At 41.1% G+C, this 23388-nt stretch overlaps 2 protein-coding genes across 8 annotated transcripts in view; one reads left to right on the top strand and one right to left on the bottom strand.

Annotated features, from left to right (window-relative positions):
• USP9X (ubiquitin specific peptidase 9 X-linked) overlaps positions 1–15002 on the top strand; it is a 103498-nt gene extending 88496 nt beyond the window's left edge. For 4 of the 7 annotated variants that reach the window (XM_056131335.1, XM_056131332.1, XM_056131334.1 and 1 more), the window contains 12 exons: positions 384–525; positions 1760–2513; positions 2890–3013; positions 3962–4187; positions 4592–4721; positions 6911–7096; positions 8011–8231; positions 8319–8407; positions 10462–10618; positions 10777–11019; positions 11525–11620; positions 11926–15002. In XM_056131335.1, the coding sequence (XP_055987310.1) occupies positions 384–525; positions 1760–2513; positions 2890–3013; positions 3962–4187; positions 4592–4721; positions 6911–7096; positions 8011–8231; positions 8319–8407; positions 10462–10618; positions 10777–11019; positions 11525–11620; positions 11926–12063 (2506 nt within the window). In that variant the 3' untranslated portion in view covers positions 12064–15002. The remainder of the gene's footprint in view (positions 1–383; positions 526–1759; positions 2514–2889; positions 3014–3961; positions 4188–4591; positions 4722–6910; positions 7097–8010; positions 8232–8318; positions 8408–10461; positions 10619–10776; positions 11020–11524; positions 11621–11925) is intronic. The other 3 variants (XM_056131333.1, XM_056131338.1, XM_056131337.1) reach the window with 1 other exon arrangement.
• CASK (calcium/calmodulin dependent serine protein kinase) overlaps positions 1–23388 on the bottom strand; it is a 998363-nt gene that overhangs the window by 166788 nt on the left and 808187 nt on the right. The gene's annotated exons all lie outside the window — the stretch shown is intronic.

Raw genomic sequence — 23388 nt, 5'->3', positions numbered from 1 at the left:
AGATAGTGATAATACTCAGGTGTATCGTGAAAACAAAAAGGACTAGTGTGGAACTAGAGATAGCACGGAGGGAAGGGCACTTGCCTTGCAAGTGACTGAGCCCCGGGTTCGATTCCAAGCACCCCATATGGTCCCCCAAATCCCACCAGAAGTAGTGACAGCCAGGGGGGATTGCCTAGTATATGCAATGTGTAACTATAATAAATGCCCATCATACAGTAAGTGACTAGTAAATGATAACTCATTTATCAGTAGCCTTCTGTAACTTAATGATTGTTCTATTATGAACATTGCAGTTGTAGTTTTACTCCTAAGTAAAACTAGAGTGTGTAGGAAACTGAGGAAATAATTGTTTTTGATCATTTCTTAAATAATATCTTTAGATACGAGTGTGAAGAATCTTTTACGACTTTGAATGTGGACATTCGAAATCACCAAAATCTTCTTGATTCTTTGGAACAATATGTCAAAGGAGATTTATTAGAAGGTGCAAATGCATATCATTGTGAAAAATGCAATAAAAAGGTATGGATTGTCCAGCTTTGTTTAAAATAATTACTACATTTAATGTATTTCTTCCCCTGCATTGTTATAGAGGTAACAGATAATATCTAAAGGTGTATATGCAGTAAGGAACATATACCTTTATAGTGTCAGACAAACTAGGAAGAAAAACAGGGTAAATCAGGTAAAGTGAATCATTTTGGAAATTATAATAACATACTGTTGGACTCTTCAGTGCAAAAGAATAAGAAAAAGATTCCTCATTTCCAAAATTACTTGTCAAAACCAGGACTTTGGGGGCTAGAGGGATACTTACAGAGGTTAAGGTGAGTGCTTGCCTTGCACACAGCTAACCGTGGTTTTATCCTGACACCCTGTAGGCACCGCCAGGTGTAGCCCAAAAACCCAAAAAAAGTTGTTTGGATCAGATGTTGTTTTCCCTCATCCCCAGTCATGTTTGCACTTCCTTAACTCTTTGTAAGAAACGATTCACATGTATATCACATGTACATTAAATAATGCTAATCTTCCTTGACTCCTACATACCTTTATTGCTTTGACTTTGCACACCTCTTACAAATAAGTCCAGAGATAAGTTCTTGAGGCAAGTCACTAATCCTTAACTTTAAGATTCAATTATAAAAATAATTCGATTATAACTGCCTGAAAGATTGCTAATAATTAAATTTACTGGTTGGGCTGTTACCTTGTTACCTGGCTCCTTGATTGCCTGAATATTTTATCTGCTACTTGGTTTTTTTCAGTGTGCTCTTGGAAATCCACCTTTTCAAAAATGTCGTTTAACAAGCGATTGGAGAGATACAGTACAGTGGGCAGGGCACTTGCCTTGCAAGCTGCTGACCTGGTTTCAGTGATCCCCAAAAACTATGGTCAATCAAACCCTGCCAGTAGTGATCCCTGAGTGCAGAGCCCTGAGTAAGCTCTGAGTACCACCAGGTTGGCCCCAAATCCAAAAATAAGTAAATTTAAAGTAACAATAAAACAAGTAGTAATGGTTAAATAATAGTGGCTCTGTCAAAACTAGTTGTGTGAGTAGTATCTACCACAAATCTTTGCCGTTTGTAATAAATGGTACTATTTTGATTAATATTTTGAAAAAGTCTTATAGAAATACTTTATGTTCATTATTGTGTGATTATACTTGTAAATTTCCCTTTAAAGAGGAGTTAATACAACTTTGGGTTTATTGCAATACATTACTAAAGAACATCCAATAATTTGTTCTCTCTTTTAGGTTGATACTGTAAAGCGCTTGCTAATTAAAAAATTGCCTCCTGTTCTTGCTATTCAACTTAAACGATTCGATTATGACTGGGAAAGAGAATGTGCAATCAAGTTCAATGATTATTTTGAATTTCCTCGAGAGCTGGACATGGAACCATACACAGTTGCAGGTGTTGCAAAACTGGAAGGAGATAATGTAAACCCTGAGAGTCAGTTAATACAACAGAACGAGCAGTCTGAAAGTGAGGCAGCAGGAAGCACAAAATACAGACTTGTAGGTGTGCTCGTACACAGTGGTCAAGCAAGTGGAGGACATTACTATTCTTACATTATTCAAAGGAATGGTGGAGATGGTGAGAGAAATCGCTGGTATAAATTTGATGATGGAGATGTAACAGAGTGTAAAATGGATGATGACGAAGAAATGAAAAACCAGTGTTTTGGTGGAGAGTACATGGGAGAAGTGTTTGATCATATGATGAAGCGTATGTCCTATAGACGTCAGAAAAGGTGGTGGAATGCTTATATTCTTTTTTACGAAAGATTGGACACAATAGACCAAGGTGATGAGTTGATAAGGTACATATCAGAGCTTGCCGTCTCCACAAGACCCCATCAGATCACTATGCCATCAGCCATTGAAAGAAGTGTACGAAAACAGAATGTGCAGTTCATGCATAACCGAATGCAATATAGTTTGGAATATTTTCAGTTTATGAAAAAACTGCTAACATGCAATGGTGTATACTTAAATCCTCCTCCAGGTAAGTACAAATGTAGCTTCTTGGTGATAAAGCATAATTTTTACTTGCAATGTTGATAGCAAGCAGTGTGTGGTTTTATCGACGATCAACGGGAGGGCCTTTACCTTTACCTTTACCTTTACTTTTGATAATCACTTGAACAATATATACTGCCTTTGGGTCAAGGAGCTTTATTTGGATTCAAGCATTAGTTTGAAATGTACTTTAGTAAACTAAGTAACTTCAGTAAAATTGTGAAGCAGCTACTATATCATAAGTATTCTGAGGGTTGTAAAGGACATCGGAAAAACTAGCAGAAGGGAAATCTTTGTTTGAAAATGAGGGTCAGACATAGACATCTGTTTCATTTTTTCTTTTTCTTTCATTTTACCTATAGGACAGGATCATCTGTTGCCTGAAGCAGAAGAAATCACCATGATAAGTATTCAGCTTGCTGCTCGGTTCCTTTTTACCACAGGATTTCATACCAAGAAAATAGTCCGTGGCTCTGCCAGTGATTGGTATACATTGCTTTAAATTTTCGTTTCTGTAATAATATGTAATTACTGCGCTGCTTCGTATTATTTTTCAAACCAGTGGTGATCTCGTGTCACATTTGAAGTGCAGAGTTTAAAAATATTCCCAGTTCCAATAGAGAGAAATCATTAAAAATGATTCCTAGTTTCAAGGTTGGAAAGAGACCTATCTCAAAGGGCTGGAGTGTATTGCATGTCCAACATGCTTGGAACCCTGTGTTTGATTGGTCTCTTTGTATACTCTGAGCAATCAGTCTCCCAGGCCCCCACACAGTATAGCAGGAGGGCATTTAAGTCTGCTATTGCTCAGAGACCATAATGGGGGTGAACAGAATCAAACTCAGGTCTGCTGCCAGCAAGGCAAGCACCCTACCTGCTGTACTGTATTGGCTCTTCAGCCCCTTGCATTGATTTTTGATCATGAGCTACTAAGTTTTGTCTTTCATAGGTTAAATTCTGTTATAAATTCAAATGGAAGGAAAACGTAAAATTAAGTTTCAGAAGCTTCTAATGGAAAGTTTCTGTAGGGAAGTCTCTGTATTGCTGTGGTAAAATGGCTGTTTTGATTATACTAATCCCTATCCATATATGTGGAACACTTGATTGTGGTGCTCACATACTTGACCAAGATTGCACTCTTGTGCATCGTGTTGAAAATGGCTTGCAGGGATCAAACTTCAACTTGCAAGGCAGGGAGGGGGTCGAGTCTCTGACCCATGTCTTAACCCATCATTGATAGGTACTCTTCTTTCATGCCCCTCTGAGAATCGACCAAGTAGTATTTATCAGTAGTTTTACTAGAATCAGCCACTTCTGGTTCCTTCTGCCCAGTGCTTTCAGGTTTTGTTTAAGACCTTTGCTTTTTATTTGGGTCAGAAATCTGTTGTTCTCTAAGAAATATGCCACTGAATTATACAGATTGTTTTCTTTTAGGTATGATGCATTATGTATCCTCCTTCGTCACAGCAAGAATGTGCGTTTTTGGTTTGCACATAATGTCCTCTTTAATGTTTCAAATCGCTTTTCTGAATACCTTCTGGAGTGCCCAAGTGCAGAAGTAAGGGGTGCATTTGCAAAACTTATAGTTTTTATTGCACATTTTTCCTTACAAGATGGGCCATGTCCTTCACCTTTTGCTTCTCCTGGACCTTCTAGTCAGGTAATTCACACAGCTTTCTTAACAATTAGATGCTTATAAATGTATTTCCTAAAGTTGAAGTTGTAACGTAAATCTATGTATATTTGTTTGATTTGTTTATCTAATGTGTGTATACATGCATACATACCACACATTCTGATGTCTTCGGTTTTACAAGTCTGTAAAAATGGACTTCCATCTTAAAAAATTGTAGGCAATTTGAAGGCTCTAAAATGAAACCTACCTCAACTCTTCTGTCCCTTTCCTAAGAAGAAACCCTTTTTAGTAGTTTCTTATGTGATTAGTACTTCCATAAATTCCTGCCTTTATTCAACATATGTGTGCATGTCCCTTTTATAGGCAAATAAAATTGTATGTAGCTACACCTTGTTGCCAAAAAACAGCCAATGTTTTATCCTTTACAGGCTTATGACAACTTAAGCCTGAGCGATCACTTACTAAGAGCAGTACTAAATCTTTTGAGAAGGGAAGTTTCTGAGCATGGGCGTCATTTACAGCAGTATTTCAACCTGTTTGTAATGTATGCCAATTTAGGTAAGAATTTGTTTTCCTATTTTTGTTTTAATATATTGAGTGATGAAGTTACTTACATTTAGTAATGAGCTATGACCTGGTCTAAAATAGAAACAGTATTCCATAAAATCTATTGTGAATTTTATCTGAAATTTTTTTGTAAACTGTGTTTTACACCTTGTACTTTATGGTAATTGTGCATGTGTCTTACCTCTTGTAGGCACAGGTCAGAATCTTACCTTAATTATGTCTTTATTTCCTAAAACACTGGTTCCTCCATATCTGTATTTTTTTAAATACTTATTGCTATACCCATCCCATACTCATTGAATTCAAATCCTCGAATCTAGCACAAGGAATTTCCAAAATCTTACTAGATGATTGTGCTGCTAATGAAGTTTGGGTAAAGAAAGGACTTGGTCTGTATTTAAGCTTTTGTCCAAGCTAACTAAAATTGGAACTGGGGATAATAAAAATATTCAAGGATTTAAATTACCCTGTTATTACTATAAGACCTATATAATCTCACTCTCCTTCTCAAAGTATCCTGCTCTTTCTAAGATCACCTGTTCTGTTCATTTAATAATGTTGACAGTTTTGTGGTGTTTTCCCCGACTAGATGGCAAAGATCTGATCTTTGTATAATAGTGCTGAATAAATGTTTGTTGATTGAATAGGTGGATTGTTATGAAGATCATCAGAAATCTTCCGTTGTCATTTTGGTGTTTGTTAATTGGCTTTAGGGTTAGACTGCATGTTAATCAGGTGTTAGAGCACTAATCAATGATTGTGTAGTTTTGTTGTTGTTTTTGGTTTTGTTTGGGGGCGGGAGGCCCACACCTAGCAGTGCTCAGGCTTTCTCCTAGCTCTGCACTCAGGGATCACATATGACAGGCTCTGGGGACCATATGGAATGCTAGGAATCAAACCTGGGTCAGCTCTTTGCAGGGTAACCTTGCAAGCCCCATCTGCTGTACTATCTCTCCAGTCCCTAACATAAGTTTCTGAGAGTCCGTTTAGAACCTTAGTAATGGTTATATTTATTTGACCTTATTAGGAACTCAGATTTTGTTTTAAACATCTAAAAAGTTATTTTAGTTTTGTTTTAATTTTGTTTTAAGGTTTTGTACCCAAATACACACTATCACTCTTTATGTGTGTAAGTGTACTAATTGATCCATGGGCCTTTAACATACTGATTAATCACTAGTGTGTCCATGAACCTTTATTTAATAAGAAACATTCTACTTTAGATTTCTTTTTCCTTTTTCATGTTGGAAGTTGAGAAGGAAATTATTACTATACTAACAAGGATAAGTTGAAATGTATTTCAAACTTAGAACTGCCAACTTTAAGCATTCATATACAGCTCTTTTTGTAAATAGTCCCTGGTCACAAAGCATAAGTCATTGGTTCATAATGTAATGTCAATTAAAGTTACCCTCTTAAAAACAAATGTATAAACTTTAATGGGAATTGTTCTCATTTTGTTTGGCCAGAAACCAGTGCTCTGGGCTCTGTCCTGGCTCAGTACTTGGGAAACCATGTGGTGCCCAGGATTTAATCCTGTGCTTCCCTCTCGCCTGCATTTAAAGCCTGTGCCCCAGTTCTTTGAACCATGTTCCTGGCCCCTAATATGATATCCTTAAGCCTCGATTTGCTTTGGGGTTTCAGATATGTTTGGGTTTAAGAAAAGTAATACAGGGTGGGACCAGAGTTGATAGCATAGAGGTTAAGTTACTTAACTTTGCATAAGACCAAACCAGATTAGTTCTCGAGCATCAAATGGGATCCCCAGGACGCTGTCAGGGGCAGCCCCTGAGCACCACTGGAAGAAGATACTCAGACCTTCTGTTTTTGAGCAACAGAATATATACTGATGTCAGGTACTGATGTCATATACATCATATACAAAATATATACTGATGTCAGGGAGAGACAAAGTAATCAAGAACTTGAATGAGCAAAAAGTTTGAGTTCATTTGGGCTGAGTTTGATCCTATATGATGTCCAGTAGAATAGAAAAGTATGTGCTTGGAAATATTTTGGAATTATCCGAACTAAAATTAGATTTGATGGTATTAGTATTGGTTTGATAATCCAGGGAAAGATTACAGAAAAATATTTGATAAGTACTTGTATAAAATCGTTTCTACCCTAATTGTTTGTCATTCTCCACTTATTCCCTCCTCTTCCTTCTTTATCTGTAGGGGTTGCAGAGAAGACACAGCTTCTAAAATTGAGTGTTCCTGCTACCTTTATGCTTGTGTCTTTAGATGAAGGTCCAGGTCCTCCAATCAAATATCAGTATGCTGAATTAGGCAAATTATACTCGGTAGTATCACAGCTGATCCGTTGTTGTAATGTCTCATCAAGAATGCAGTCTTCAATCAATGGTAATTAGAGTGTTTAATTCCTTACATTGGTTTTAGAATACTACTGGGCATTTATAGTACTTGAATGGTACAGGTTTTCAAATTTGAATGTAAAATGTCTAAAGGAATGTCATGAATTTCAAAATTCATGCTTAGGAATTTTGTTGTGCTTTGAGTTATACTCTTTTTTTGACTAGAGATTTACAAAGTAGGCTTTATGGCTGGGCTGCATCTCTGGCCTTCATGTTCTACTTTATTTTTGTACTACACGGGGTGGTATTAAGGGCTATTCCAGGATCAAGGGTCACCCTGGCTGTACTTCTGGGACAGCGCCAGAATCGAACCTGAACATCTGTGCAAAGCATGTGTTCAACCTATTGTGCTACTTTCTTTAGCCACTTCTACTTTTTTGTTTTTAGGCCACACCCATCTCTGTGCTCAGGCATCACTCCATATATGGTATCAGGAATAGAGCCTGCGTCTGTCGTTTACTCGGCAAGCACTGTACATGCTGTACCATCTTCCTGACCCTTAAGGTTTAACTTCTGGTTTTGATCCACACCTAGCTGTGCTCAAGGAATCCTGTGCAGTGCTGGGATCAAACCTAGGTTGTCCGTGTGCAAGACAAGCACCCTACCCACTACACTATCTCTTCAGCCCTGAGATTAAGTAGATGAATGCCATTGTTGCCAGCTTTTTCCTTTTGGGTTTTGGGCCACTCTGGCAGTGCTCAGGGGTCACTTCTGGTGGTCTTCTGGGGACTAAGTGCAAGGCAAGTGCCTTACCTACTGTATTATCTCTCTGGCCTCTGGCAACTTTTTTGTTGTAAATGTTTCTCTAAAATTCAAGATGTCAGGTATTTCCTATGTATTCCTATGTTGTATGGATTGCTGTAGAGAAGCATATTCATTTTTTATTACACATCTGTTTTCTAGGCAATCCTCCTCTTCCCAATCCTTTTGGTGATGCAAACTTATCACAACCTATAATGCCAATTCAGCAGAATGTGGCTGACATTTTATTTGTAAGAACAAGTTATGTGAAGAAAATTATTGAAGACTGCAGTAACTCAGAGGAAACCATCAAGTTGCTTCGTTTTTGCTGCTGGGAAAATCCTCAGTTTTCATCTACTGTCCTCAGTGAACTACTCTGGCAGGTCAAAGGAAAACACCTCATACATTTGCCTAATTTGATCCCTCATTCCTCTGGAATGCTTGTTCACCATGTCTTTACCTGTTTGCAGGTTGCGTATTCCTACACTTATGAACTCCGGCCCTATTTGGACCTGCTTCTGCAAATCTTACTGATCGAGGACTCTTGGCAGACTCACAGGTAGACAGCTTTTTTTTTTTTTTTTGTCTTGTGCAGGTTTTAGACAAAGCTGAAATTCCCCATCATTACTGTTAGGTTGCAGTGCCAGAGGTTAAACACAGGGCGAACCATATCCCTGACCCTCCGTCTTATTTTTAATTTCTAGAAGTGTTTTACTCTAACTATGAACCAGGTTTAGTTTAGGATTAAGTTACAGTGGTTTTAGATTTTATCACATAACATTAAACAGTCTTCGGTAAGTCTGTTCCTCTTAATCATGTTAGATTCTATTAAGTCACTGAATGATGGAAATAGTGAACCACTGATCTTGCGAAAATACATGGTTGTAAGTCTGGTTATATTTTTACCAACCTATCGATATATAACTTACTTTAAAGTAGGTCTGTGACCTTTTTGTATTTTTCTGCTTAAAGCATCTCATTTAATATTATGTGTTCACTAACGATGAATTCTTGATTTGTGTGAAGAAAGAGCACATTATCTCTAAGGCAAGCCTTGATTTCTCTCTCCCTTTCTCTCCCCCTTCCTCCCTCGCTCTCCTCTTCTCCCCTCTTTCTTCTCCCTCTCTCCCCTCCTTCCCTTCCTCTCCTCCCTCTCCCCCTCCCCCTCTTCTATCCTGTCTCTCCCCATTCTCTCCTCTCCCTCCCTCCCCCCTCATTTCCTCTCTCCCCTTACTTTTCTCTCTTCTATTCTCCTCTGTCTTCCTCTCTCCCCCTCCCTCACTCTTCTCTCCATTCTTTTCCACTCTCTCCATCCCCTCACCTCACTCTTCTCTCTGTTCTCCTCTTTCCTCTCTTTATCTCCCCTCTCCTCTTCTAATCTCTCTTCTCTCTCTCCCCCCTTCTCCTTCCCCCTCCCTCCCTCTCTCCTATTCTTTATCCTCTTTTCCTCTCTCCCTCCTCCTCTCTCTCATATATATATATATATATACATATATATATATGCCACACCTGGTGATGTGGGGGGCTTACTCCTAGCTATCCGCTTAAGGAGCACACTTACAATGGGGTTTCAGGGCATCAAACCCAGGTCATCCATGTGCACAGCGGGTGCTCTACCCTCTACTATCTCTCTAACCTCCACTGCAACTTTCTTGAGCTTAGAAATGATTAGCACTTCAGCAGTAAATGTAAATGTTTGGAGGGCCATTTTAAACAGTGAAAGAAAAACACACAAATCCAGAAAAGGTGGCACGAAACAAATAGCATAAAGGATGTCAAAGGAATCCAGTTATCACTTAGCTCCTTTTCAGCTTATAACTTGCCAATTGGATAACCTAAAATCTTTGCACTCTACACATTACCATTAAAGCATCTTAAATGTTGATTTTTGCTGTTACTAATATAGCGAGTAGAAAAATTTACACATATGGAATCCATGAACATTCACTGATTTTTTTTTTTTAACAAAATGGAAAATATTTTAAAGGAATTTAAACAGAATTTAAAATGCTTTATTTTGGGGTTTTTTTTTTAATTGGAGATTAGGTTACACAGCTTTACTGTTCTTATTCCTTCCAGAATTTCTCGCCCTCCCTTCCTCCACCCCCACATTAAAAGCAGTCTGGGGGTGGGAGATAGTACAGCTATTAGGGTGCATGTGTCTGACCCAGGAGTTGATTTCCAGTACATTTGCAGAGCCGTAGAGGCCTCCTGCATCCCAGGGTGATCTGGGTATCCTGGGCAACCCAAAAGGGTGGGGAGAGTTCTTAATCCCTCTTAACAGTGGTATCATACAATTTATGTCCGTAGTACTGCTTTATTTCATTTCACTTAACATAATGTCCTCAAGGCTAGTCCATATTTGTTATGTCAGAATTCCATTTCTTTCTTGGATTGGGGGGCTGCTTATTTATAAGGAGAGACTGGTGCGCTCAGAATCTATTCCTGGGTCAGTGCTTAGGAAACTGCTTCTAGAAGCCCTGGGGGGTTTGGGGGCTGATTACTGTGTGGTCACAGGGATTGACCCTTAGGACCTCACATGCAAGACTAACACTCTTCTGTTGAGCTACATCCCTTGCTTGAGGGATTAGGTTATCTCTCATTCTCTTTCAGAATCCACAATGCACTTAAAGGGATCCCAGATGACCGAGATGGACTATTTGACACAATCCAGCGCTCTAAGAATCACTATCAAAAAAGAGCGTACCAGTGTATAAAATGTATGGTTGCTCTCTTCAGCAATTGTCCTGTTGCTTACCAAATTCTGCAGGTGAGACCTTTTTAGTTTTTTAGAAGAATCTGAATCTGATTTAAGGATTGTGCTTTCAAACAAAGAGAATCAACAGAACGGAATTTGGAGTTGTCGTTTCAAGTTAGTTTTTAAAACATATCCTGAGTCTTTTCACTTAGTTTTATTTTCTTTCGAAGGGTAATGGAGATCTTAAAAGAAAGTGGACCTGGGCAGTGGAATGGCTTGGAGATGAACTTGAAAGACGACCATACACTGGCAATCCTCAGTACACTTATAATAATTGGTCTCCTCCAGTACAAAGCAATGAGACATCAAATGGTTATTTTTTAGAGAGATCACATAGTGCAAGGATGACACTTGCAAAAGCTTGCGAGCTCTGTCCTGAGGAGGTAAAAAAAAAAGGAATGGAAGAGAACAAAGTAATTCTTTACTAGTAATCATAATGTCCCCCCCCCCTCCCCAAATCCCCAAAAGTTCCGTTGCGGTTTTGTTGTAATGTTCACTGTATATATGCATATGTGTTTATATATTTGATTTCAAGTTCACTGTGTGTGAAATTACATATGAGGGATCGTTCTTTTAAAGTAATTTCTGTGGGCCCCGAGAGCTGGCTCAGCAGTTGCATGCTCTTAGAGTTTGGGTTACATCCTGAGCACAGCATGGTCCCCAGAGCAAAGCGGCGCGTAACCCCTGAGCATGCCAGGTGTGACTCAGAAACAAAATAAGTAAAAATACTGATTGATACCTAATTAATTATTTAGAGAATAATTTTTACTGTAGTATTGTTTTTAATTCTATTCGTCTAGTTAAAGACTAAAAAGTTGTTAATTGATGAATTTTGTGGATTTTAAAAAATTTGTTTCAAATCGAAAGTATTAATGATTTTGTCTACATAATTGTTTGCCTTGAAACGTCTACAATTAGGAACCAGATGACCAAGAGGCCCCAGATGAGCACGAATCACCTCCACCTGAAGATGCTCCATTATATCCCCATTCCCCTGGATCTCAGTATCAACAGGTAAATAAAGGTCGCAAACAATTTCTTTAAAGGGGTGGCTAGATTTTTGTTCTAATTAATATAATAAAGGAATTATGTAGACTAGATCTAAAGGATTGGTGGGAGCAGGATCCTATGAGCCATGATAGAACTTGTTCCCATGGTGTTTTTGAGCCACACCTGGTTGTGCTCTGGGCTTATTCCTGGCTCTGAACTCTGGGATCACTCCTGGTGGGGTGGGGCTTAGGGGCCTATATGTGGTGCTGGGGATCAGTATAGTGACAACTTGGAGTCGTCTAACAGGCAGCTCTCTCTTCCTCTCCCAGAATAACCATGTGCATGGACAGCCATATACTGGCCCAGCAGCACATCACATGAACAACCCTCAGAGAACTGGCCAACGAGCACAAGAAAATTATGAAGGCAGTGAAGAAGTGTCACCACCTCAGACAAAGGATCAGTGAAAATGCACATCATTAACTGGTTTCATCAAGACTGTGCACCCAGGCCTTACTGTCCAACTTTTTCTGTGTCTGGCTAATACTTAAAATTAGAAAAACTATTCCTAATCAACACGGAGTAGTGGAGAGTTATTCACTGTCTTACCTGCAGAAATTTGCTGTCAATATATAACCCGCCTGCAGTGGAAAGTGTATAGTGTTTTGTAATAAATGGCCTGATGCTAATGTGTAAATGGCAAAGGTGTATATAGTATATTAATGTTTGACTGTTAATTCTTAAGCAAGAACCTTTTTTCTTGATGAGACACAGATATACAAAAACTACAAAAGTTAATTTTCTTGTTATACTCAGTGCACTCTGCAACCAGTGTTGCCTGCCTGATGGCAGTTGATCAACTCCTTTACAAAAACACAACATAAACCAACAGTAACAAATCAGAGCCCATCCATGTCACCACACCTATAGTTTCATGTTAATTCTTTGCCACTGGAGTCAGTTTTACTATGAGCAATGTAAGGCTGGTAACCTTTAAATTATTTGATGTGGAAAATTGGTGATGTAACATTGTTTCTAGATCTTTTTCATTGACTTTTTATTCTGATATTAGGTTAATCACTTTGAAGCTGTAGTTATGCTGTAACATTTAGCATGGCTTCACACCAAGTTAGTGTAGCCAATGAGGAAAAATTTCCATAATGACTTATGGTTGTCCCAATGTGACAGCTGTGTTGCTCGAGCTTTTCCTTCTTACACCTAGAATTAAAATTGAAAGCAAGGGGAGAGATGAGAACAAGCAGTTACACATCCATTGCTCTTATCTAATGTCTGACAGTTGAATCTCTGGGTGGGACAGTTTCAGCAATGGGAATTTTAAAAGGAATACACAGAAATTGGAGATGCTAATGCCCGAAGCATATTAGAAAGCTGTATTTGGTGTTCTTGTTTTCTTTGGTAGTTTACTAGGTGAATTTTCTAAAATTTTCCTTCTGCTGGATCCCAGTTCATTGGAGGTGTCAGAATCTCAAGGTCCTTGGGAGCACCACTGCACCAAGATGTCTCTTGAGTTTCTGCTCAGTCACAATTTTACTTGAAAGCAACAATTGTCCTAGGTCCTTTTCATTCCAAAAAATGGTAACAGTCAAGCAGGATCTAATTCAAATACCTACTGGTTAGTTGTAATTGAGATCATCGTTGCAAATTGAACACTTAATTAAAGATAAGGAACTCATCAGTTAATACTGTATTTAAAAGACATTGGTAATTTGAACATGTGTAATTTTTTGGAACCTGTCTAGAAACCAAATACTCCTGCAAACAGTCCATCCTATTCTTGGTTTTTATTTTGCCGAAATCACAAATAGGATTTGATTTAAGAACTTTTTGTCCTGTGGTGTCTTTGTTTTGTTACCTTTTTGTCCTGTTGGGTTTTTTGGTTTTGTTTTTTTAAGGACTACATACTAAACTTCTGTGCATGGCATGCCTAGGCATGACATACTGAATTCAGGAGTTCAGTCACATTGAGCTTTTTGTGCACAGAAAAGATTTGACCTTTGGCCCTTTCTAAAGATGTAGGGAAAAAACAGGATGTTGACACTGTAAAAGTTTCCTAACATAATCTTGTACTTTTTGTATGTTTTTATATACATGTATATTTAATGAGCACAAGCTTGGTTGTATTTTTTACAATTTAGTTAATAGGAAAATGTTTTGTCAAAAAGGCTATAGTTGGAATGAAAAGCAGAAGCAAATTGAGAATTGCATTATTTTGTGATTAAAAGGGGCAGGTATTTAAGGTAAAGCTTTGGGTATCTTATTTGCAGTCTGTGCTTCTAGGTTTTCTGCAATATAGGAAAATTTGGCACCAGATAGATCCTGTTATTAAGAATATTAATCTGAATTTGTTAAGTGTGAGCAAAAGTCCTACAGTGTTTGCAATTCCAACTGATAATTGTAACTTTAAAATTCCACAAGCTGCTTTTCCTCAACAGTGAGGAAAGCAACTTAACTTTATTTGGACTTGTTGCTATTGTGTTAAAATCGCCTCTCCATCTAAGAGGTGATTTTATATTTTCTGCTCCTTAACAAAAGTATAGAATGTACTTAATTTTTAAAATTGTGGTTTTCCTAGACATGAAAAACTTGACATTTTAAAAGGCTGTGAATTTTTCTTCTTGGAGGGAGATCCCACCTTGGTTGCTTTGAATCAACAAGTCCTCTTGTGCCCAGAGGACTTGCTAATCATTTTCCCCTCCATTTGAGGAAGAGCGGTCTGTGTTGTGGCCTAGAACTGGGGAAAGTGAAGAGAGTTGTTTTTGTTTGTTTGTGCAAATTATTTTCTATATTTAACTCTTAAGCAAGCATTAATGTATAATCGGAAATTTTAAAATGCATGTTATTGTAAGAGCAACATAGTGGTGATTTTGAGGTCTTTTTCTGAACATAAATGGCACATTTTAAACTTCAAGTCTTCAAAGTGCCTAAATATTATTTAATTCTCCCTCAACTGATTTCTTGAGCCATATATATTTCCTATTTTAAATGTTGGTTGCAGAATCATTAGTTTTCCTTTCAAAGAAGTACCCCCCAGAATTCTGAGTGGCATGATTCCTCTATAGAAGACAGTAGAATCTGTTAACAAAGACTGAAGATATTTTCATTGTTAATCTGTATGAAACAAGGGCTTTTGCCCTGTTGGATCTAAGTATTTCAGTGCACAACTTGGTTTTAAAAACAAAAAAAAAAAAAACCATATTGCTGCTGTTTCTAAGCCCTCCACCAACCAAAATTTCATGTTCAGCATTGTAGAGGCAGATATAAGAACCTAATCATTTGGAGTTTTTGTCATTGATTTTTCCCTTGATAATTTCCCAACCTTGTGTCTTCTAGCTGTTATGTATACAAATTTAGAACTATTATTAAAATGTTTTCTATTTTTTTCATGGTTAACGTTTATTAGTGAAAGAATAACAAGTAGTCTTAGTCTTAGTAGTTAAAAAGACGAGCAGCCTTTTTTATTTGAATTACATTTGTAAATGAAAGCAACAGTATGTGAATATTCAGATGACTACTCCAAATAGCTCTTTAGTTTTCTAATAGTATTTTTCCAGCTTACGTTCTCCCATAAGAGCTCTTTGCTGAATTTTGTGATTAATTTGGTGGATATATCCTGCCTTATTTAGAATTATAACTGGATAAGAAAATTGCCTTTTCATTATAAGTGCCCAATGTTGGTCTCCTGTTTGAAGGTACTGCCGAGAAACTAAAACAACACTCTCTCCCCCACCTGCACCCCCAGTTTTTGTTAACTATTCAGTACTGGTGTCATAGTAGGGTTCAACCAAAATTGGTCCTGCACCTACATGAGTGTTTAGTGTTTGAAAGTAAGGTTTGGGATGTGATAAATCACCAATAAGTGCTAAATGTATTAAGAACTTGCTGCCGATTGTATTTATAACTATTTTACGTTTGCACTTTTCCTTGAAATTTATAAGAAGGGGAAAGGTGTACCATGTTTTAAAAATTGCAAAATGGAAGGTTTTTTTTTTAAATCCAGATTCCTAAACGGAAATTTCACCACCCAGTTCATACACTTCTCAGCCTTTACAAGCCAACAGACTGAAGATTGTCCACAGTTCCTAAGATTTAGCACATATACAGAAATAAAACTTAATAAATTAAATTTCGGTTTTCCCTTTTGTTTATTAAAATAAGATTTTTAAATAAGGGTAACACAGGTGGGATCAAAGTGAAAGGAAATTTAAATCTGAAATTATATTCAGACCAAAGCTCAAAAGTTGAAATGGGCCAGGCATCATACAGGTTTTGAGCATACGTGTGCCCATTCATATTAGTGCAGTCTGCGGCAGCACAGGGACCCTAGGGCACCAGCAAGGTTGCCCTGGCATTCTGAGTCACTGCAGTCCCCGACCAGCACCTTGGGTCCTTTGAACTGCCAGCCAGGTTGTTCAGGAATTACCAAGTGTCCCCCAATTCCCCTGAGCGCTGCTCTAGAGGTCCCCCTCTGAAGTTGTGATGGGGCCAGGGCAGGTAAGAGTGCTTGCCTTGTCTATAGTCCCAAATTTAATCCCCAAACCCATTTGATCCTTGAGTGCAGTGCCAGGAATAATCCCTGTGAACACCACTGGGTGTGACCCTCCACAAAAAATTAAGTTGGGCTGGAGCGATGGTACAGTGGGTAGGGTGTTTACCTTGCACTTGACCAACCCAGGTTCAATTCTCAGCATCCATATGGTCCCCCGAGCATCGCCAGGAGTGATTCCTGAGTGCAAAGACAAGAGTAACTGCGTTGCGGGGTGTGACCCAAAAAGGAAAAAATTGTGACCTAATTGCTTGCTTACAGGTTCTAAAGCCAGTATTTATTAAACACATTTTAGTGTTTCACCAAAGAGTCCATTTAACATCGAAAATTGGGCTGGAAGGACCAGAGAAAGTACCAGGATTAAGATAGTTTCCTTGACTCTAGTTCAGCCCTTAGTACTGCATATAGACCCATAAGCACAGCTAAGTGTGTAAATCTCCCTGCCCACCCCTAAATGGGACTAAGCTCAAAGGATTGGAGCTAATGGTTTGCTCACAGGAACCCCGGTTTGGTCCTAAGCAACACCCACCCTAAGCACATTTGCGCACTAAACCAACAATACAGGATGTCATTTGAAGAGTTTTTGAAAAATGGGAATTTACCAAGAAACAGAAATAGCAAGCTAGGTGTTGTGTTTTATAGTGCTGAAGAGACGCTATATTCAAAAAGGCCTGTAAGAAATGTGTTTGCTTCAAATTGCGTTACAGGTTACTTCAGCTACTACCAAGAAAACCCCAGCTCATTTTCATTTTTTTTTTTTCTGGTTTTGTTTATTTGGCCAGAGCCAGTGGTGTTCAAGGCTTATTCCTGGCAGGCTCAGGGGACTATGTGGAGTGGCAGGGATCGAACTGGGTTGGCCATGTGCATGCAAGTGCCTTAACTGCACTACTATCGCTCCAGCCCAGACCATCTGTCTGTGTTCTCAGTATACATACCAGTTAGAGCAGTTCTTGGCCAGGCAGTTTGATTGCCCACTGGGGAGTGGGTTTTTTTTTTTTAATCAGAGGTAGGATAACTTTTAAACCTGGTAATACGCAGAGGCCAGAACATAGTTCAGTGGGCTTGCCTTGCATGTGGCGGACCTGGTTCTGATCCCTGGCACCCCAGATGGTCCTCCAAGCATCACCAGGAGTAATTTGAGTGCTGGGAGTAAGCCCTTAGTGACTACCAAAAACAAACATAATCGGCTTTTTCTGACCCTCACTGGAAGTGAAGCACACTGAACACTTAGTCTGACACATTTTGTTTTTGTGTTGGGGGTCTCCAGGGCTGCATTGCATCCGAGCAGACAGTGCTCCTGGACTTCTATAATACTGAATTAGTAACACTTCATCCACATACTGTTGGGCCAAGTAAATTTCATGCTTTGCACCCAGCTGTGCTCACTCTTAACTCTGAAGCTCCTTACTAGCCCCTGGAGTTTGCCAGAGACCCTCTGGTAAGGCTCCCTGGTAAGACAGGAAAGTATGCTCTGACTCTGAGCAGTGTGAAAGAAGTTTATCTCTGTTTTCGATCACATGATTAATCATATCTTATTCCCCTGCCATCTTGTCGAATATGAGCAATGCTTTGTTTTACTACAGATCAAAGTTAGTCCTGTATGCTTTATTTTTTGTTGATGTTTGCTTGTTTGGGAATTGTTAGCTTGTTTGTTTGTGGGTCATACTGGCTGTGCTCAGGATTTACTCCTGGCTCTGTGCTCAGGGATCACTCCTTGGTGGGTCTGAAGGACCATAGGGGGATGCCAGAGATCTAAACGGGTCGACTGCATGCAAGGTAAGCCCAGTACCCGCTGTACTATACCACTCCAGCCCCAAGGCTTGAATAAATCTTGCATGCTTTAATCAGTGCTTTGTGTGACTCGCTGGAATGTAGTTTTAGCGGCTAAATGAGATGGTAGTCTTTGAATCACATGTCAAGGGTTCCAGGCCCAACCCACTGTGCAGTGTATGGGCCAGATAGTTTAACCATCTCTCCTATGTGGTCTCCATGGCTCTGAGTTTGGGCGAACTCAGGTGCAACACTGAGAAAGCCATCCAGAGCCAGGGATGAAATTCAGGGCCTTGTGCATGCCAGGTGTGTGCCCCAGCTCATTGGGCCATCTCCCAGGCTCTGTCCTAACATGTCTGGTAGCTCAAACGAGAGGTTGCATACACCCATTGCTTGGAATGAGAAGATAAGGTGTGCTATCTATGTAGGCTCTTCAAAAGATGCAGACCAGGGCTGAAGCGATAGCACAGCAGGTAGGGCGTTTGCCTTGCAAATAGTTGACCTGGGTTGGATTTCCAGCATCCCATATGGTCCCCTGAGCACCACCAGGAGTAATTCCTGAGTGCATGAGCCAGGAGTAACCCCTGTGCATTGCTGGGTGTGACCCAGAAAGCAAAAAAAACGCAAACTGTGGGCAACCTGGGTTGCTCTTGAAATGTCATAGGTCAGTTGACTCCTGACTGTCTTTTTGTTTGGGGGCCACACCTAGCGGTGCGCTGGTCTTCTGGTTCTGAGCTCAGGAATCATTCCTGGTGGTACTCAAGGGGTTATAGGCGGGGCCAGGGGTAGAATCCGAGTCAGCCCCCTGCACGGGAAGCACCTTCCAGTCTGTACCATCTCTCCAGCCTGATGCCTGACTGGCCAAGTGATTTAGATGAAATGCAGGCCAGGGAGATAGTAGCCTCGAGGAGGAATGTACCTGCCTTCCTCTTGAGCCCATCTCAGTCACCTCAGGGAAGTGACTGGGAAAGTCACTCTCTTGCATGGTGCCAAGGGTGCTCACATCCTGCTAGCCACAGGCAGCAGCTGTCCAACCGTGCCCGGGGTCCACTTGATCTTCATGGTGTAGAAGCTTGTGCCCACTAGCCAGTTTCTCAGGGAGCTTAGACTAGAGTGAGGAATTGCATGTCTGGGGCAGGAAAGCCCATCCTTGCCTCAGCCCAAGTGTCCAGGTTCCCTTGCAGGAAAGAATTTCAGGAAGACAAATAGCGCGAGAAAATCCATTGGGAAAATATTGTTGGAGCATCATTCAGGTTCTTGTCTTCCTGGACCCAAGATTATTGTCCGGTGGACAATTAGGAGTCAGGCAGAGAGTCACAAAAACAAGAGGGTGGAGCAATAGCAGGTAGGGAGCTACTGTGGGTAGGGAGATGGCCTTGCACATGGCCGACCCAGGTGCAATCCCCAGCAACCCAAAGGGTCCCAAGCCTGACAGGAGTAATCCCTGAGTGCAGAGTCAGGAATAAGCCCTGAGCACTGTCAAGTGTAGCCCAAGAACAAAGAGAGAGAGAGAGAGAGAGAGAGAGAGAGAGAGAGAGAGAGAGAGAGAGAGAGAGAGAGAGAGAGAGAAGGAACCAGAGTATAAGGCAGAAAAACTAGTTTCCTAGAAAAAGGCAGGATACACTGTTAAGGGCAGTAGCAGGCTACAGCCAGAAAAGCCAAAAGCCCCGAAGTTTCTAAACTACTTGGGCGTTTCTCCATCTGAAAACACAGAGACTGAAACGAAGTCATTGCATTGACTCAGTGACAGGTGGCCCACCTCTCAGGTGGAACCTTTTTTTACCCGTGGGTAAAACTCCATTGATGTTGAGGGCAGAGGGATCGTACAGTGAGGAGGGCACTTTGCCTTGCATGCACCAGGCTCAGATTTGGCCCCCAGCACTTCGTAGGGTTCCCTGAGTGCTCTAGGAGTGATCCCTGAGTGATGCCGGGCCAGGAGTAAACCCTGAGCAACAGGGGCCAACCAAACAAGACAAAACAAAAACAAAGCCAAGGACTGAGTTCCAGCACTGCACCTGGAGGGCTTGGATTCTGCTCACGATCATTCCTTTCCTTTGAAGTCTGCACTTCCAGCAGCCCAGCTTCGCACTGTTCCCAGGAACAAACAATGGGCAAATGCAATAGCACTTTAAGCCATCTGTTTGAAGTTGGTGCCTTTTGCCTCTGGTGTTTATAAACCTGCTTCAGCAAAAAGCAAAAACAAAGCACAGAGTTTAGCAAAAAGCATGCTTGGGTGAGCAGCCAAAAGCAATTTTCATCTGAGAAAGAAACACTATTTTTATCCAAGATGTTTTGGTAACGTGTGGCTTGCTTTAGAGCAACAGATGCGGGGTGCTCTGGTACTGCTGAGACACCTCTCCCATTTTTGAAGAGCACAGAAATTGTGGGGGTGTTACAGCTTTAGGGTTGTTTTCTGTTTAAATTGGGCTTTCCGACTGCAATTAGCAATAAGAATCTTCTGGAACACAGACCTGACTAGTTCACCAAGTGATTCTTGCTAATGCTGGGGGATGGGGAGATGCTTTTCCTGGATAGTCGATTGTGGTTAGTTTTGATTTCTGTTTGCTTTAGGAATTTTCAGGGGACGTTTTCCCACCTATTGGTTTGCTCAGTAATATCACAACATAGTTCTTTTGTCTTTTGTATAGAATAGAGCTAACTATAAAGATGAAAATATCTAGGTCTCTGCAAGCAGTAGCAGATTCATTATTCTCATAATAGCGAGAGGTCCACGAAATATACTCATCTTTGGGTGTGAGAGAGAGAGAAAGAGATAATGATGATGATGATGATGATGATGATGATGATGATGATGAGACAGTGTTTAGGCCATATCCGGCTGTACTCAGGGCTTACTCCCAGCTCTGTGCTCAAGTATCTCTCTTAACAGGGCTCAGGGCACCTATGTGGTGTCAGTGATTGAACCTCAGTCATGCGACCCAAGCTCCTTAACCCCTACAACCTCTCCAACTCCAATATACTCATCTTATAAAGGTAAAGGTAAAGGCCCTCCCGTTGATCGTTGATTTGCTCGAGCGGGCCCAGTAACGTCTCCATTGGAGACTTTGTTGTTACTGTGTCTGGCATATTGAATACTCTCGGTAGCTTGTCAGGCTCTCAGAGAGGGGCGGAGGAATCGAACTCGGGTCGGCCATGTTGGCCGCTTGTAAGGCAAACGCCCTACCCACTGTGCTATCGCTCCTCATCTTATATGTGAAGTAATTTCGGCTCAATGCTTTTCTGGATTGCTCTGCAGGGAGAGAGAGGAAAACAAGAGATTTCGGGGCCTGAGAAATAGTACAATGGGTAGGGCATTTGCCTTGCATGCAGCAGAACCTGGTTCGATCCCCAGCATCCTACAGGATCCCTGAGCACCACCAGTAATTTCTGAGTGCAGAGCCAGGAGTATGCCCTGAGCATCACTGGGTGTGGCCCCAAACCAAAAACAAACAAACCAAAAAAATAAACCCCAAAACCCCAAGAGATTGTTTTCTTTGGATTAAACGATTGGTCAAATAAACCTGGAAAGCAGCACTGTGAATTACTCCAGGGTTTCTGAGCAGGGCTGGTGCCTTCAGTCAGCATTGCATAATGAGATGTTTCCCTTGCAGCACTGCGGCTCAAGCAAGCTGCAGCCAGGACCAGGGCTCCCAGAAATGGTGGCAGAGGGATGGGGAGATCTGACGTTGATAAACTGGCTCCTGCAAGAGAATAACTTTGTTTGCAAGAACTGCTTTCTGCAGTGGCAGTAAATACGTTCAAACAAAATTTATGAGAACCTCACCCCTCTTTGTTTCCCTTGCTTTTTTTTTCCTGAACAAGCCCAGCCAGAGAGATAAGCCAACGGCTGGGGGCACTTACTTTACACACAGCTGACCTGGGTTGGACACCTCCCCCCCTCCGCCCCCGTGCACCTCCAGAAGTGACTCCTGAGTGCAGAGCCAGGACTAAGCCCTGAGAATTGCTGGGTGGGACCCCTCCAGTTTTAAAAAATCAATAAATAAAAGCCATCCCCCTTCTTGCAGGAAGCAGATATGATCAGTACCCCAGCTATATTAGAAACAAAAGAAGTGCTTGGCTTATTGGGACGCTGAGCAGTGAACTCACAGTTCAGTTCAAGGACAGAGATATGACTTGACTTCTTTGGATTGTTAGCATTTCACAGCTCTGCGGCTACTCTTCACTATTTAATTCTGCACACACACACACACACACACACACACACACACACACACACACACACATCCCGCAGGGTCACCGCTATGCACAGAGCTTATACATGCTCTCCAGGACAACAGCATTAAGATTCAGTGGCTAAATCCATCACCAATAGATGTTGGTGAATAAAAGAGAATGCGTTGGGGCCAGCTGCATGCAAGGCAAACTCCCTCCCGCTGTGCTATGGCCGACCCGGGTTCAAGTCCTCCACCCCTCTCGGAGAGCCTGGCAAGCCACTGAGAGTATCTTGCCTGCACGGCAAAACCTGGCAAGCTCCCCATGACGTATTCGATATGTCAAACACAGTAATAAGTCTCACAAGGGAGATGTCACTGGGCCTGCTCGAGCAAATCAATGAACAACAAAAGGACAGTGCTACAGTGCTACAGTTTTGGGGCCGGAGCGATAGCACAGCGGGTAGGGCATTTGCCTTGCACGTGGCCGACTCGGGTTCGATCCCCAGCATCCCATATGGTTCCCCAAGCACTGCTAGAAGTATTCCTGAGTGCAAAGCCAGGAGTAACCCCTGAGCATCGCTGGGTGTGACCCAAAAAGCCAAACAAGCAAACAAAAAAAGAGAATGGGCTGGTTTTGGGGTGAGGCTCTGCTTCAGGGATCTCTCTTGGTGTTCCTCGGGGACCCTATGTGGTACAGGGCAAGCAAGCACCTGACCTCCTAGACTATCTCTCCAGCCCTAATTTGTTGTATTGTTTTTTGTTTGGGAGCCCACACCTAGTGGTGCTCAGAGCTTACTTCTGGCTCTGCACTCAGGGATCGTTCCTTGGAGAAGCTCTGACGATCAATCATAGGGAATGTCAGGGATCGAACCTACCTGCAAGCCATCCTACACTCTGTACTATCACTCTGGCCCCTAGTGTGTTGTGCTTTAAAATACGTAATCTTTTCCCTTTCTGCTTTCCGATTTGATGTCAAAGCAGAAAAAATCGGATCAAATTCTGTAAACTGGAAATAAAAAGGTAAAAAGGTAAAGGCCCTCCCGTTGATCATTGATTTGCTCGAGCGGGCCCAGTAACGTCTCCATTGGAGACTTTGTTGTTACTGTGTCTGGCATATCGAATACTCTCGGTAGCTTGCCGGGCTCTCCGAGAGGGGCGGAGGAATCGAACTCGGGTCGGCCATGTTGGCCGCTTGTAAGGCGAACGCCCTACCACTGTGCGTAGACTAAAAGAAGTCCTGGACATTTCATGACCTCTAGTAAATCTCCAGATCAGCAGGTGCC

The sequence above is a fragment of the Sorex fumeus genome, unplaced genomic scaffold (assembly GCF_029834395.1).
Source record: "Sorex fumeus unplaced genomic scaffold, SorFum_2.1 ptg000086l, whole genome shotgun sequence".
Lineage (NCBI taxonomy): Eukaryota > Metazoa > Chordata > Mammalia > Eulipotyphla > Soricidae > Sorex > Sorex fumeus.
Note: the sequence above shows the minus strand (reverse complement) of the source record. Positions and strands in the feature narration are given on the sequence as shown.